The sequence below is a fragment of the Manis javanica genome, chromosome 10, assembly GCF_040802235.1.
Source record: "Manis javanica isolate MJ-LG chromosome 10, MJ_LKY, whole genome shotgun sequence".
NCBI lineage: Eukaryota > Metazoa > Chordata > Mammalia > Pholidota > Manidae > Manis > Manis javanica.
In genome coordinates this window covers 3,924,389-3,938,751 of record NC_133165.1, presented here as the reverse complement: position 1 = coordinate 3,938,751, position 14,363 = coordinate 3,924,389, and the positions used below count along the sequence as shown (strand labels likewise).

At 55.4% G+C, this 14,363-nt stretch overlaps 1 protein-coding gene across 3 annotated transcripts; it reads left to right on the top strand.

The window, feature by feature from the left end:
- The first annotated feature begins 1,312 nt into the window (after nucleotides 1-1,312).
- Nucleotides 1,313-12,918, top strand: TBC1D24 (TBC1 domain family member 24). Of its 3 annotated transcripts, XM_017676057.3 has the most exons (9): nucleotides 1,313-1,423; nucleotides 2,830-3,903; nucleotides 4,444-4,461; nucleotides 5,006-5,164; nucleotides 6,241-6,304; nucleotides 7,184-7,279; nucleotides 7,591-7,810; nucleotides 8,204-8,374; nucleotides 9,145-12,918. In XM_017676057.3, exons 1-8 carry the CDS (start codon nucleotides 1,332-1,334, stop codon nucleotides 8,356-8,358), a joined length of 1,878 nt encoding a protein of 625 aa, XP_017531546.3. In that variant the 5' UTR covers nucleotides 1,313-1,331; the 3' UTR covers nucleotides 8,359-8,374; nucleotides 9,145-12,918. The 3 variants fall into 3 exon arrangements, with proteins under 3 accessions (XP_017531546.3, XP_036860362.2, XP_073070763.1); XM_037004467.2 differs by lacking the exon at nucleotides 4,444-4,461; XM_073214662.1 differs by lacking the exon at nucleotides 1,313-1,423 and having other exon boundaries at nucleotides 2,939-3,903.
- Nucleotides 12,919-14,363: the final 1,445 nt, after the last annotated feature.

The window sequence follows — 14,363 nt, the reverse complement described above, 5'->3', positions numbered from 1 at the left end:
CAGGCTGGGCCTGGGGTCCCTCCAGAGGTGAGTGGGCAAGAGCCTAGAAAGGACGGTGTAAACCCTGCAGGTGATTCGCACGTGGAGGATGGTAGTGTGCAGTCCAGACACGGCCTGGAGGTGCAGTGGGCCTGCCAGCCTGGCCTCTGGCACCTGGGGAGAGGGCCCCTCATTGCCTTCTCACCCAGTATAGAGCGAATGATTTGACTCGTGTTGAGTTTTTTCTGGGAAAGAAGGTTCTAGCACTGGCAGCCGGCCTGGTCCCTCTGTGGGCAAGGCTTTTCCAGTGGGGCATGTCAAATGGACCTTATTTTAATTAATATTTTCTAAGGGGAAGCCCCTATAAAAACACTATGAATACATGTACGTGCAAAAGAACTGGAAGCAGGGGCCTGCCTAGCTCTTGCACACCCAAGGTTCCAGCAGCATTATCCATAGTAGTGAGAAGGGGGAACAGCCCAGCCATCCCTCAGCAGATGAGCGGATAAGTGAAATGTGTTCTGTTCATGTGGTGGAGTATTACTTAGCCATGAGGAGGGGTGAAATTCAGATAAGTTGAGGGGCAGGATGCATAGGATTTTTAGGGTAGTGAAACTGCTCTGTATGGCACTGTACTGTGCATACGTATCACTCTGTGTTTGTCAATACTCACAGAATATCACCAGGGGTGAACCCCCATTCATCTGTAGATTTGGGGTCACTCTGATGTGTCAATGCAGGCTCACCAGTTGTAGCACATGTCCCAGTCTTGTGGGGATGTTGACCAGGGGGAGACATGCATGTGTGGGCACGGGTGTGTGGGAATTTCTGTGCCTCCCGCTTCAGTTTGCTGTGAACCTAAAGCCGCCCTAAAAGATGAAGCCTTACATCTGAATGAAATTCTGATAGATGCCATAAATACAGATGGACCTTGAGGACATGATGCTAAGCTAAATGAAATAAGCCAGACACAGGAGACCCCCATCTCAGTGTCATGAGGCCCCCGAGTGCTCAGATTCATAGGCAGGGAGTGTGTGGGTGGGGCAGGGAAGGGAGTGCTTGATGGGGCACAATTTCAGCTGGGGTGATGAGAAGGTTCCGGAAGGATGGAGGCAGTGGTTGCACAACAGTGTCAATGTGCTTAGTGCGCTGAGCTGTGTGCTTAACAATGGTTAAGATGGTACATTCTGTGTATACTCACCCACACACACTAACACCATATCGAGGTGTTTTCACAGGACATCTCACATGTATAGGCTTTACTGCATAATTCTTTACGGAAAGTAAAGTGTTCCTAAGATATTTGCTTCTTATATTTTCAGAATGTTCTAGATGCAAGAGAAACCAGACTGATGTGGTTGGTCATTTACCAAAACTCTCTGACGCAAACCCTTGTGACATCTCTGGCCACTTGTAGAACCCTGGGCGGAAAGGTTAGTCTGAGGTGTGTGGGCTGACTGTTGTACTTTAGTGCTGAGAATGGTAGCCTTTGGCAAAAATAGATGTTAAATTGTGGTGCCCTGAACAGTAGACTCTGTCTCTCTGTCCACACATGGTGACCTGTCAGCCAGTCTCAAATAGCACATCTTCCCATTTTTCTGCATCTGCCCGAATCTCAGTAGCTGGCCCTCATGGAAAGACAGCCCCAAACCCCCATACTTCTGGCTCATTTGGACCCAGAACTGTTTTGTTTGGAGCTGTGACACCTTCCATTTATTTCTCAGCCCTGTATCTACCCCTCCCAGTGATTTTTCTCTGAAGTAGAGCCTGAAACTAGCTAGCATTACTAGAGAGTTAAAAGCCAGCTTCCACTTTCCACAGGACAGAGCAGCTATGTGTCTTCCTCCCAGCACACAGCTGGTTTAAGTTCTGCAGGTTTTGAGAACTGAAACGAAGCATCTCTTGACTTACTGGGGTCTTCGTGACCAGCAGCTGCATTTCGGGAGGCCCCAGGGTGGCGTGCGGGATCCTGTTGGGTCTCCCGACCCCAAGCAGAGTCAGGCCCTCAAAGTCCTTCTGAGAGCCCATCTCCAGCCTCTCATTACACAGGATCTGTGGGACCTGCTCAGATAACTTCATAGGCCCATGACAGGAAGTTTTACTCCAGAGTTCATAGTGCATCATCAGAGTACCCACTTATCTAAAAGGAGGGGTCCAATAGTTCATAGAAAGTTTTTTTATTTTTTATTTAAAAAATGTTATTGAAGTATAGTTGATATACAATGTTACATTGGTTTAAGATGTACAACATACTGATTAAAAAAAATTTTTTTTGGTATCATTAATCTACAATTACATGAGCAACGTTATGTTTCCTAGACTCCCCCCATCATCAAGTCCCCCCCACATACCCCATTACAGTCACTGTCCATCAGCATAGAAGATGCTATAGAATCACTACTTGTCTTCTCTGTGTTACACAGCCCTCCCCGTGCCCCTCTCTACATTATGTCTGCTAGTAGTAATGCCCCTTTTTTTTCCCCTTGTCCCTCCCTTCCCACCCATCCTCCCCAGTCCCTTTCCCTTTGGTAACTGCTAATCCATTCTTGGGTTCTGTGGATCTGCTGCTGTTTTGTTCCTTCAGTTTTTTCCTTTGTTCTTATACTCCACAAATGAGGGGAATCCTTTGGTACTTGTCTTTCTCTGCCTGGCTTGTTTCACTGAGCATAATACCCTCTAGCTCTATCCATGTTGTTGCAAATAGTAGGATTGTTTTCTTCTTATGGCTGAATAATATTCCATTGTGTATATGTACCACATCTTTATGTTCATAGAAAGTTTTTAAACAAATCTGTGCTTTCAAATGTGGACCTCTGTACTTTATATTAAGTGTGGTTTTTAATCCTACAGGATATGGGTTGGCAAATGGGTTAGCAGAAAAGCCACGAAGACAGCTGGGGATTTAGCTGCTCTTTGCCCACCGCAGCGCAGGGCCCACCCTCCAGGTGTGCCCTGCACTATGGACTCCCCAGGGTATAACTGCTTCGTGGACAGAGCCAAGATGGACGCTGCCATCCAGGACCTGGGACCCAGGGAGCTGAGCTGCATGGAGCTGCAGGAGCTCAAGCAGCTAGCTCGCCAGGGCTATTGGGCCCGCAGCCATGCCCTGCGGGAGAGGGTGTACCAGCGCCTGATCCGGGACATCCCCTGCCGCACGGTCACTCCCGATGCCAGTGTGTACAGTGACATAGTGGGCAAGATCGTGGGCAAGCACAGCAGTGGCAGCCTGCCACTGCCCGAGTTTGTGGACAACACCCAGGTGCCCAGCTACTGCCTGAATGCACGGGGCCAGGGTGCTGTACGCAAGATCCTGCTGTGCATCGCCAACCAGTTCCCCGACGTCTCCTTCTGCCCCGCCCTGCCCGCCGTGGTGGCCCTGCTGCTGCACTACAGCATCGACGAGGCTGAGTGCTTCGAGAAGGCCTGCCGCATCCTGGCCTGCAATGACCCCAGCAGAAAGCTCATTGACCAGAGCTTCCTGGCCTTCGAGTCCTCCTGCATGACTTTCGGGGACCTGGTGAACAAGTACTGCCAGGCGGCTCACAAGCTCATGGTGGCCGTGTCGGAGGACGTGCTGCAGGTCTATGCTGATTGGCAGCGCTGGCTGTTCGGGGAGCTGCCCCTCAACTACTTTGCCCGCGTCTTTGATGTCTTCCTCGTGGAAGGTTACAAGGTGTTGTACCGCGTCGCACTGGCAATCCTCAAGTTCTTCCACAAGGTGAGAGCCGGGCAGCCACCGGAGTCGGCCAGTGTGAAACAGGACATCCGCACCTTTGTCAAGGACATCGCCAAGACCGTGTCTCCCGAGAAGCTGCTGGAGAAGGCGTTCGCCATCCGCCTCTTCTCGCGGAAGGAGATTCAACTGCTGCAGATGGCCAACGAGAAAGCGCTGAAGCAGAAGGGCATCACAGTCAAGCAGAAGAGGTGGGCAGGCCTCGGGGGGCCCTCGGGTGGGGTTCTGGCGGAATGCACCCTGGGGCTTGAGGCAGAGCTCCTCCTCGTCCTGCCAGCCTTCTGGTCTGCTTCTGGGAGAAAGGGCTTCCTGGCTGCAGCCACAGGCTGCTAAGGCAGCGTGGGGCCCGAGGGCAGGCCACGGCCTAGAAGGAAGCCGGACGCTGAGTGTGAGTCAGAAGGTCTAGTAGTCAGCCAGGCTGGCTGCCTTGGTCGTTGGGCAGCAGCCCCTGCTCCGCCCTCCCCTCAGCCCTGCACCCTAGCCGGCCCTTCTGGGGGCTGCTCGGCATGGCCCCTGCCCTGAGCACAGCCCCATGGGGAACAGGGGCAGGAAGGGCCCCCAGTGCCCCGAGGACATCTGGGTGGGTCACTGTGATGGGCTGTAGGTGCTGTGGCCTTCCTCCCCAGGGCCAGAGGCAGGCGCCCCCTGGGCATCTGTACCGACCCCTGACCTCTCCTTGTCGGTTTTGTTTTTCTTTTTCTCCGTGTCCGTTGCTTCCTCCTGTTTTTCAGTGTTTCACTCTCTAAAAGGTAGGTCTGGAGACCACGTCTCCACTGCGAGCATCTCCTGGCTGTCCCGGGCCTGGCTGCTGGCTGTGGCTCTCAGGGTTGGTTCAGCAGGGCTGTCTCAGAGCCTGGCTGACCTTCAGGCCCCACCTGTCTGTCTGTCTGTCTGCCTGCCTGCCTGCCTGCCTGCCTGCCCGCCTGCCCGCCTGCCCACCTGCCCGCCTGCCCTCCTGCCCACCTGCCCACCCTCCTGCCCGCCTGCCCGGCTCCCTGAGTTTTGTGTCTGCTGGTGCGTGACTGGCTCTGAGGCATTGTCCTACCAGAGCCCACTTGCCCTCTGTCCCCATGCCTTAGAGAAAAGGTGCTTTTGTCTCCCAAGGCTGGGCACTCTCCCCTCTTTGTAAGGGGATTGGGGAGGGCCTCCAGGGGTCAGCTCTGTCCCCTTTCTTCTCGAACAGGGGGATTCCCTCAGGCCTAGCTCCCTTGAGAGGCTCTGCGTACCTCTGGGGTGGGGGCCGAGGTCGGGGCTGAGCCTGCTGTGCTCTGAATCCCTCCCTGCTCTCCCCAGGCAGTTTGTGCACTTGGCCGTCCACGCGGAGAACTTCCACTCAGAGATTGTCAGTGTGAAGGAGATGAGAGACATCTGGTCCTGGGTCCCTGAGCGGTTCGCCCTCTGCCAGCCTCTCCTGCTCTTCTCCTCGCTGCAGCATGGGTACAGCCTGACCAGGTAATGCCCCGGGGCCAGGGTGGCTGGACCTGCCCTCCCAAAGCCCCTAGGTATGGCCTTTGAGGACGTAGTAGGGGTGGAGTGAGCTGCCGAGTTGCCCAGCTCTGAGCCCTGCCCACACTTCTGGGGGACACATGGGGAGACCGGAAATGGACCTTTGAACCTGGGCACCTTGGGGGGTCTAGAACGAGGACCCCCTTATTTGGGCTTCTCTTACTTCCAGGCCACCTGAACTTTAGGGTCATTGCTATGCATGGCACAACTCCAGGCCCTGTGCAGATGCCGTGGCCACACTGGGCGCTTACAGAGCCCCAGGGCAGGGCGACTTGCAGCCATGGGCCTGTGGGTCACTGCTCCTGACCCCTTCCTCACTGGCCCCCAGGTGGGTCCCATTGGCCCTGGGGGGCTGTGCTGGTGCTGGGCCCTGGGCAGATCCAAGGCACCCAAGACACCCTGCCCAGGTGCCCCTGTGAGCCTCAGATGTCAGGTGGCCCCAGAAGTTCTGACTTGGGTCACAGGTGACCTGGCAGAGGTGATCCAGGCAGAGCTGGCTTATCCCTGTGCTGCATGGGAGGTCTGCTGAGGGGTGCTGGGCAGGGCCACCAGGGGTGCCAGCCAAACCTTGGCACCCAGCACCACCACAGTGGCTGCCCCAGGCCTCCTCAGACTTCCTGGTGCTGCCCAGGGCCACCAGGGCATTCTGAGCTTCCAGGAACAGGGACTTGTTTCTCTGGCTCCCGCTTCCCCGAAGCACCTGGCACATGGCTCTGCCTGCTGAAGGCATCTGCCACATGGCTTCTCCCCCACATCACGCCAGGGTACACAGTCCTGGTAGGCTGACCACTCGGCCTTCAGGCTGCCTGGCATGGGTGCCCTCTTGGCTGAGAAGAGTGCCCAGCCCAGGTGTTGCCAGGCCCCTGGCCGCTGTGCCCAATCCAGAGGAAATAAAGAAACAGTGTCCAGACCCATCCACCAGCAGCCCCAGTTTCTCAGATACCATGGCTGTCAGTCAATGCATTCTGGCCAGATGAGGCGCAGGAAGGGGTGCAAGGCTAACTCATGCTCTGTGCCCCCAGGTTCTATTTCCAGTGTGAAGGACACGAGCCCACCCTCCTCCTCATCAAGACCACACAGAAAGAGGTGAGGAGGGCGCCCGGGGTCCTGGCATCTCCTGCGCTCTGGGGCATCTGCTGCCCCCATGCTGCAGGGGGCAGGTGCTGCGCAGCCCCCACTCAGGCTTCCTGGGCTTGGGGGTGCAGAGCAGAGCCAGCTCCTCAGAGAGGTGAGTCCTGCCTCCCTGGCTGACCTCCAAGCCTCCAGGGCCCTCTCATTGCCCCCAGGAGTCCAGGCACCTGCTGACATGGCCTGGTGGCTCAGCCGAGAGCCTAGTTTAGGGGGCAGGAATGCCTGGTGCGTGAGGCCCCACCTCCTCTGGCCGCAGCAGGTGGGGTCAGGGACCTCTCAGGGCCCCTGCACAGCTTCCCCTGGAGAGTACCTGAGACATCAGGACAGGGCAGAGCTCATGAGCCCATCCCAGCAGGTCTTCATGCAGTGGAGGCTCCCAAACCCACACCTGTGGAGCCCCTCGCCCCATTACAGACCCTGTCCTGGTCCAGGAGGAGCCTGGGCATCTGTGTCCCAGCAGGTGACTGACTCAGACACCTTGGGCCAACCCCATGGCCCCTTAGAGGACTGAGTTGAATGGTAAGATGGAGCCCTGAGCTGGCTGTGAGCCAGAATGTTCTCAAGCATGGGCACCTCCAGGAAGCTTCTGTCTGCAGGGTGTCCCTGGGCAGATGCCCCAAATCAGAGTGGACGTGGGCTTGTTTCCATCTTGAGAGCCAAGGAGGGAAATGAGTATCCCAAATGGACTGGTGAGGGTGGAGGCAGCCCCACCTGCCCCCACTTGGCCTTTGTTCACCGCTCTGCACCTCCAGCCCTTGCTCTCATGTGAGCAGGGCTCTGCTCCGGAGATCCTGTGGGGGGCAGATGCCACCTCACCCTGGCCTTTCTCCCCAGGTCTGCGGAGCTTACCTGTCAACAGACTGGAGTGAAAGAAATAAATTCGGGGGCAAACTTGGCTTCTTTGGGACTGGGGAGTGCTTCGTGTTTAGGGTGAGTGGATCTCCCTGGGGGAGCCTGGGTCAGCAGGCCCACCCTGTGCTCCCTGCCCCCTGACCCTGCTCTACATCCATCATACAGTGGCCACACAGGGTCACCTCCCAATGCCCTGCTGGGTTGTGCACCTTGGACCTGCTCCATGAGAGCAGGTGGGCGCCCTCTGCCTGCCACAGCACCACGTTCCCACCTGCTGTGGAGCCTCACACACAGGGGGCTCCAATGAAGACGGGGGGTGGCGGGTGCAGGGGGAAGAGGAGCCCGCAGGCACTGAGTGCTGAACTCTCATGCTGCCCTCCCACCTTCAGCTGCAGCCTGAGGTCCAGCGTTACGAGTGGGTGGTCATCAAACACCCAGAGCTCACCAGGCCAGTGTCCCTGGAGACCACCACCCTGTCCCCGCTCTGCCACTCCGCATCCTCAGAGCCCACTGACCGCCTCTCACCTTTCCTGGCTGCCCGGCACTTCAACCTGCCCTCCAAGACCGAGTCCATGTTCATGGCCGGGGGCAATGACTGCCTCATCATAGGTGGGCGCTGCCCCCCTCCTCAGGCCGGGCCCCTGCCTGCCCTTGGTCACTAGCCTGGGAGGAGGCCATGGGGCTGTGCGCAGCTAAACCAGCGCAGGTGGCAAGTGCCACACCTGAGGGACGGGTGGGGGAAGGGAGTGGGATTGCTGGGGGAGGAACAGGCAGGAGGGATGGAATGGGGACAGGAGGGTGCATCTGGGGGCTGGGCTGGGAGGTGCGGCATGCCTGGAATTTGGGGATTGAAGGCCAGCCCTGTGGCTACAGAGAGGCCTCCAGCAGGGCTGGAGCAGGCCCAGCTCTGAGACTCGCCCTGTGCGAGTAGAGCTCAGGAGCAGAGGAAGGCACCACAGGGCAAGGCTGGACAGAGGCACCGCTGACCCCGGCACCCTGCAGGCGGAGGCGGCGGCCAGGCGCTCTATATTGATGGGGACCTGAACCGGGGCCGCACAGGCCACTGCGACACTTTCAACAACCAGCCTCTCTGCTCAGAGAACTTCCTCATCACTGCCGTGGAGGCCTGGGGCTTCCAAGACCCTGACACTCAGTGACGGGCCTATGCCAATGGTGAGCCCCCTGTGCTATAGGTGCAGGGTGAGCCATAGGTGGGAGGGGCTCTGTTTAGGGTGAGTAGGTCTCCCTGGGGGAGCCTGGGTGGGCAGGCCAAGCCCCCATGACCCCACCATATGGTCATCCCACAGGACCACCTGGTCCCTTCTGGGCTGCAGTGGTAGGACCCCTTTTCAGGAAGGAGGCAGTGAATGGAGATCCCCTACCACGTGCATGGGCAGCATCCAGTGCGGCTGGGGCTCTGGCTGGTGCCCCTCCTGGGCCTGCTCAGACCTGCCCATACTTGCCATGGCCTCCACCTGAGACTCCGGCCCTGGCTCTCCTGGAAGCATCCTGTGCCCAAGACTTGGGCGCAGCTGCATCTTGCCGGCTAAGCCTTAGTGCCTCGTTGGAGCGGGACTGGAAATGCAGAAGGGACCTGCCCCCGTTGTGTGTCCATGGCTCCCCCTGCTGGTGCCTCTTAGCATGGCTCCTGAGCAGGGCCTTGCAGCCACCGGGGGCCTGACCCGTGCTGGGGGCTGGCTTCCAGAGGAGATGGGCACCCTAGGGGCTGCTCCTTGCAGGACCTTCCTCCCGCCCCAGGAGCATCAGCCTGGAGCTTCTGACCCAGTGGCCTTCTCCCCCGCTGGCCCCTGGGGCTGCCTTGTAGTAACTGCAGGGGAGCAGGGGAAGGCCTGCTTTAGCTGAGCTCTAGGCCCCCACAGAGGGCTGAGGGCCAGTGGGATGACGGGCTGGAGGGGACACCACGCCTGCTTGGGTTTCTGCAGGGCCTGAAGCCTTTGCTGAGCCTCAACGTGGGCTTATCTGAAGAGGCCGCCTAGGATGGCCACGGAAGGGTCCTCTGTGACTGACCCCAGACCAGCCAGCTGCATTTCCAGAGGCCTGTCCAGTGAAGCCGGAACCCAAGGGGGCTTCTTAAGACCCCTCCTCTTGCGCCTGGGGCCTCCTTAGCTGCCCTGCAGTCTCTGTGGCAGCCCCAGGAGCTGGTCCAGACCCCTCAGCGTGGCATGCTCATCTTGGTCCAGCCCTGTCCACCTCTCCTTCAGGCCTCAAACTCCTGCATGCTGGGTGCCGGGCTGCACCCCCGCAGCTCCCTGCCCATGCAGCACCTTCCCCACTCACCCCTCCCCTCACAGCATGTGTCCTGCCTCTGCATCCCTCGCAGGGCGGTGCTGTGGTAAGCCACGTAGCTTGGCAGTTGTGCTGCCACCTCTCCCTTCTTCCCCACCCCACCCCGTCCATGCCCTAGGCACGGTAGGTGCCAAGGGAAAACTTGCCAGTCTCCCACCCCATGACCTCCCTCAGTTGGTCCTGAGGGCCTGGGCACCCCAGAAGGAGGAGGGGAAGGCTGGGGCCCTGGCTGCCTGAGCTACAGGTGCTGGGGGTCATGCTCCCTATCCAGTCCCCACTTGGCTCCAGCCAGGCCCCTCAGCACCCCAGGTGCCACGCCCCTGCTGTCTCCACATCCTGCTTGCCCTTCCCATGGACACTGGTTCTCCCCGCCCCTGCTCAGATCTCCCAGCGGGGCCGCAGTGGTGCAGGAGGAAGCACCAGGAGCCGGTGTGGCTTTGAGCTAGCCAGTGAATCTGCCTGGAACTCAGTTTCCCCAACTGTAAAATGGAGCCAGTCATCCTGCTCTTCTGTCCCCACGGGACTGTTGAGAAGCTCAGAGGGGGACAGTGCAAATCCCTGGTGAGGGGAGAGGTGCTGGGAGGTGCTGTCCCTGCTCCCCTCCCCTCCAGACCCCTGCAGCCCTTACCGTCCCCTTCCTCTGGGCCCCCAGAACTCTCCTGTACTGCCGACTTTGGTGTTCATTAAACACGGTCTCATTACATGAATCCCAGGGCTCCAAGTCTGGTCTCTTCAACCAAAGGGGCCTCCAGGAGCTCCCGCAGGCCATCAAATGGGGTGCAGGAGGCTATAGCCCCATGACGCTCATCCATGCTCTCTCACTGCGATGTTAAAGGCCTTTTAAAGTCAGCCTTTCAGCTTTCAGAGGGTGGAGACAGAGTGTTAAAGAAGAAAAAAAAAGCCAGAACATGGCCTTTCAGAAGCAGTGGAAGGTATATTTGAGCACTATTTGCATGGTTTCCTCTGCAAAATTCTTGAACCTGGAGTTCTTTTTCTGGTGAGGAAATGCAGAGGATTCTCTGGTTGCCCCAAGGGCTCCTGTCCAACCTTGCAGAGATCCAGCCCAGGGAGAGCAAATGCTCTTCAGTCTGGATTCCTGTACATGAGATCTTTGTGTGCGCGTGCAAAATAGTTTCTTCCTCAGATTTCTGCTAATTTAAATGGTGCATGTGATGATTATCTGTATTCTTTAGTTCTTATTGTCTTTTTAAATGTTAGGTGCTCCCACATAGAGCATAATTTATTTTGTTAATATTCTCCATTACTTCTTGTGTACTAGTTTTTGATGTTAAAAATTAGCCAGTTTTATGGAATTGCATAATGAATGATCACTTGTTTTTCTAGAAACATTTAAAAAGTTTATTTCCAAAACAAAAAATTGAACACAATTTCAGCCAGTTCATTTAAATAAATGATCCAGTAAAGTGGAGTGCATGCCTGTAGGGCTTCAGAAAATCAGTTTTTCAAAAATAATTTATAATCAGTCATTTATATTTTATGAATCTTTTCAGAATTTTAATTTTCAAGTTGGTATTTCAATTCTTCCTATTTTTATAGGCTCGTGCCTAACTTTTTTGTTTAGGGTATCTTGCTTTAGAAAATTCTGAGGATTTTAGAAGGACTTCAAATTTCTCCTATCCATTTCCTGAAGCCTTAAAGCCACAATGGTGTCCTTACATAATTCAGTTTTTGTAGCTTTTCATTTTGAAATAATTTTGGACTTACAGAAGAGTTGGGAAAATTACCGGTAGACTTCCCGTGTACCCTCCCCCCAAGTTTCCCTCATTACACCTGTTTATCAAAACAAGTATATCAAAACAGGTGTAACACTGTGACCCAAACCACAGGCCTTAGTCAGATCCCCTCAGTTTTTACACAGTTCTTTTTATGATCCAGGAATATATTTAATTTTTATAGGTATTTACTTTCCCACATTTTTATTAAATCCAGAGTGTCATCCAATTGACAAGATTAACATGGTTCCTCCCCCTCAAAAAAAATCGCCACTAATTAGGCAGCACATTGACTAAGATGTCAAACGTGTCCGCCTGATTGTCTTCCTTGCATGGAGAGGCCACCCAGTGAAGCATGCACAGCACTTCACCCCAGAACATCTAAGGTAGAAAGCGTGTGGATTTTAAAAAATAATCTGGTGTAAAAAAAAAAAAGATCTTTGTTATATTGGTCTCTAGAGGTAGGACAACATGGGATTAGTTGCTACAGGAGGAAAGCCTCACACGTGGGCAGACACGTTCATGTCACTGGGCTCTGGAATTTGTCAACACTGCCTTCGGGACCAAGGGACCACATGCCGTGGGCTCACTATGCTGCAGACACGCTTACCCGCCACCACAGACTGCAGAGCCTGCCGGTGTGCTACCTGGCCGGGCTGCTGGGAGAAGGAAGTTGGTCTCCTGTTTATTATTGGCTGTTTATCCTCCCTGACCAGGGAAGCCTGCAGGTCCCACGTGGCCCAACAATGCCACGGACGGCACAGAGAAGCTCCTGCAACCCTAGCTGTCCATCCCACCTGTTTTGATCTTCACCCGGAGGGCCAGGAGCAGACCTCCACTCCACTTCATACGGAAGCGCACTGGCTGGTGAAGGACGCGTTTTGTCAAAAGCTCACGAGCCAGAGACTGAAGAGGAAAAGCTGTGTAAATTAGCTTCTCCATTCTCATGTAGGATGATGGGCTGAGAATGGATCCCTGGACTGGCACTCCAGAGCCTGTGAGTGAGTGTAACAAACCGCAAGGACTGTGTGAAAATACAGTGACGTGTAGGGACCGAATGTGCACATCAGTGGCAAAATCTAACTTTGGAAAAGTGAAAATAGTGATTGAGGGATCTGTTTGGTCAGTGTTCACTTGGGTCCTAAATAAAATCCTAAGGAACAGCGTCATTGTGAAACATTTGGCAGGGAAACGTCTTGCTGGGCAGGATGGGAATCCTGGATGCACACCTCCAGGCCTGACTGCATCCCAGTAGAAGAGGGCAGCCCCTGCTCAGAGGAGAGTCACTCCCTCCGCCTTGGCTGGCTGGCGTGAGAAGGCTGCTCTCGGCGCAGACAGCCCACGGCACCTGCTGCCCAGCCCTTCCTGATTTTGCTTTGTTTATTCACAGCGCCTGTCACCCTGATGCGTAAGTGTGCGGAGGGAGGGGGCAGCCGTCAGGATTCCAGTGGGAATGTCTTGGTCAAGAATTCCGTGGGTCAGTCATGTGTAAAACCCACCATAGGAAAGCCACACCCTGTAACGTATTTCTATGCTGACAGTAAGTAACTGCATTAGTTGGGGTGGGGTGAGCATTTAATAATGTAGATGACTGTCAAATCTCTATGTTGTACACTTGAAACCAATATATTGTATATCAATGATTCTTCAATAAAAGAAAAATATATCCGAAAAAAATTTTTAAAGCCACTCTCACTCAAAATGAGAAGTTTATATAAGTTTATGTAAGGCAACATTGGTCTTTCCTAGGACCTAGCATTTTCATTGGGTGTACCTATATAATATAAAAACAGCAGCTGGTTCCCCTGCTCCCTAGTGCCAGCTCACCACCCGGCTCTGGCCCCCAGGCTCCTGCCAAGGCCACTCTCCTGTGACTGTGCTGTGCCACTTCCCCCACCCATCCTCTTCCTCAGGCTGCCCACTGCCCCCCACGACACTTGGTCAGGCCTTTCCTGCCACTGCCTCTACAGCCTCTGACCCGGGGCCTTTCCAAGGCCATTTCCCACCCCTCAGTGCCACCTCCGCACCCAGCCCTTGGGACTCCAGCCCCTATGCAGGAGCCCGGTGGTCTGACCTGTGCACTGGGGTCACGTGCAGTGTGTATTTCCGGGCCCTACTGTTGGGTGATGTCCCCAGCACTCCCTGTAGAAACACCTTCTTGTTGTGAGCATGCCTAGGATCATCTTGTGATTGACATTAAGACCCTGACACAGGGCAGAATTGGGCAAGACCATCCCCCTGGGTGAAGAGTGCCTGGCCCAGGGAGGCAGGGGAGCAGAGCTTGCACCCTCTGCTGTTTTGGAGGCTTGCCTCCCTCGGGTGGGGTTGGCTAGGGAGCCAACTCTCTTCTCCTGCGACCCCTCACCTGCTCTCACATGGGCCCCTTTTGGGGCCTGGTCCACAGTGATCACATCTCAGCTCCAGTCCCCACCTAGTCAGCCATGGAAATGCTTTGTTTTATTGTCTTTTAACCTTGACTGTAGCCACGTTAGAGTGAACGGATTCATGGCAGCCCATGCAGAGTGTTCTGCAGCACCACCTCCATCCTGTTCACATTTCATGTGCCAGAGGGAACCCCAGTGCATGTCCAGGTCAGCTGTGCACCTAGACAATACAGCATGGGAGTGTCCACCGTGGGCCACTCCCTCCCCGTCAGTCCACCCCAGACCGTGTCCACCTGCTACCATGTCATTAGCAGCTCCCGTGGGCTGTGCCTGGAATGATCTGTAATTTAAGTACAAACTGGATTGTGTCTCTTCCTTGCTCCAAACCCTCTTCATCTTCTAAGACCTTGCTCCACCCCCAAACCTGGGCTGTTGGAGCAGCCGCTGCCCCTCCCTCCTTTGCACCACCTCTTGATCCAGAACTGGTGTTTCTGCACGTCAGTCTCTGTGCATCCTGTCCCCTGGGCTGTGCATGCCTGGAGGGTAGGAACCCTCTTCCATCATTTTGTATCCCCAGGGCCTAGCTCGGTATCCGTGCAGATTTGAGTAGATGCTCAGTAAACATGAGCAGCTCAGAGTGGAAGGCCCTGAAGTTGTGTACCCTAAAGGCTAGAGGTGAGGAGGTCGTGCCAGCTTTCAGGAGGGGCCAGGGCAGACCGAGCCCTTCGCAGGCACCCA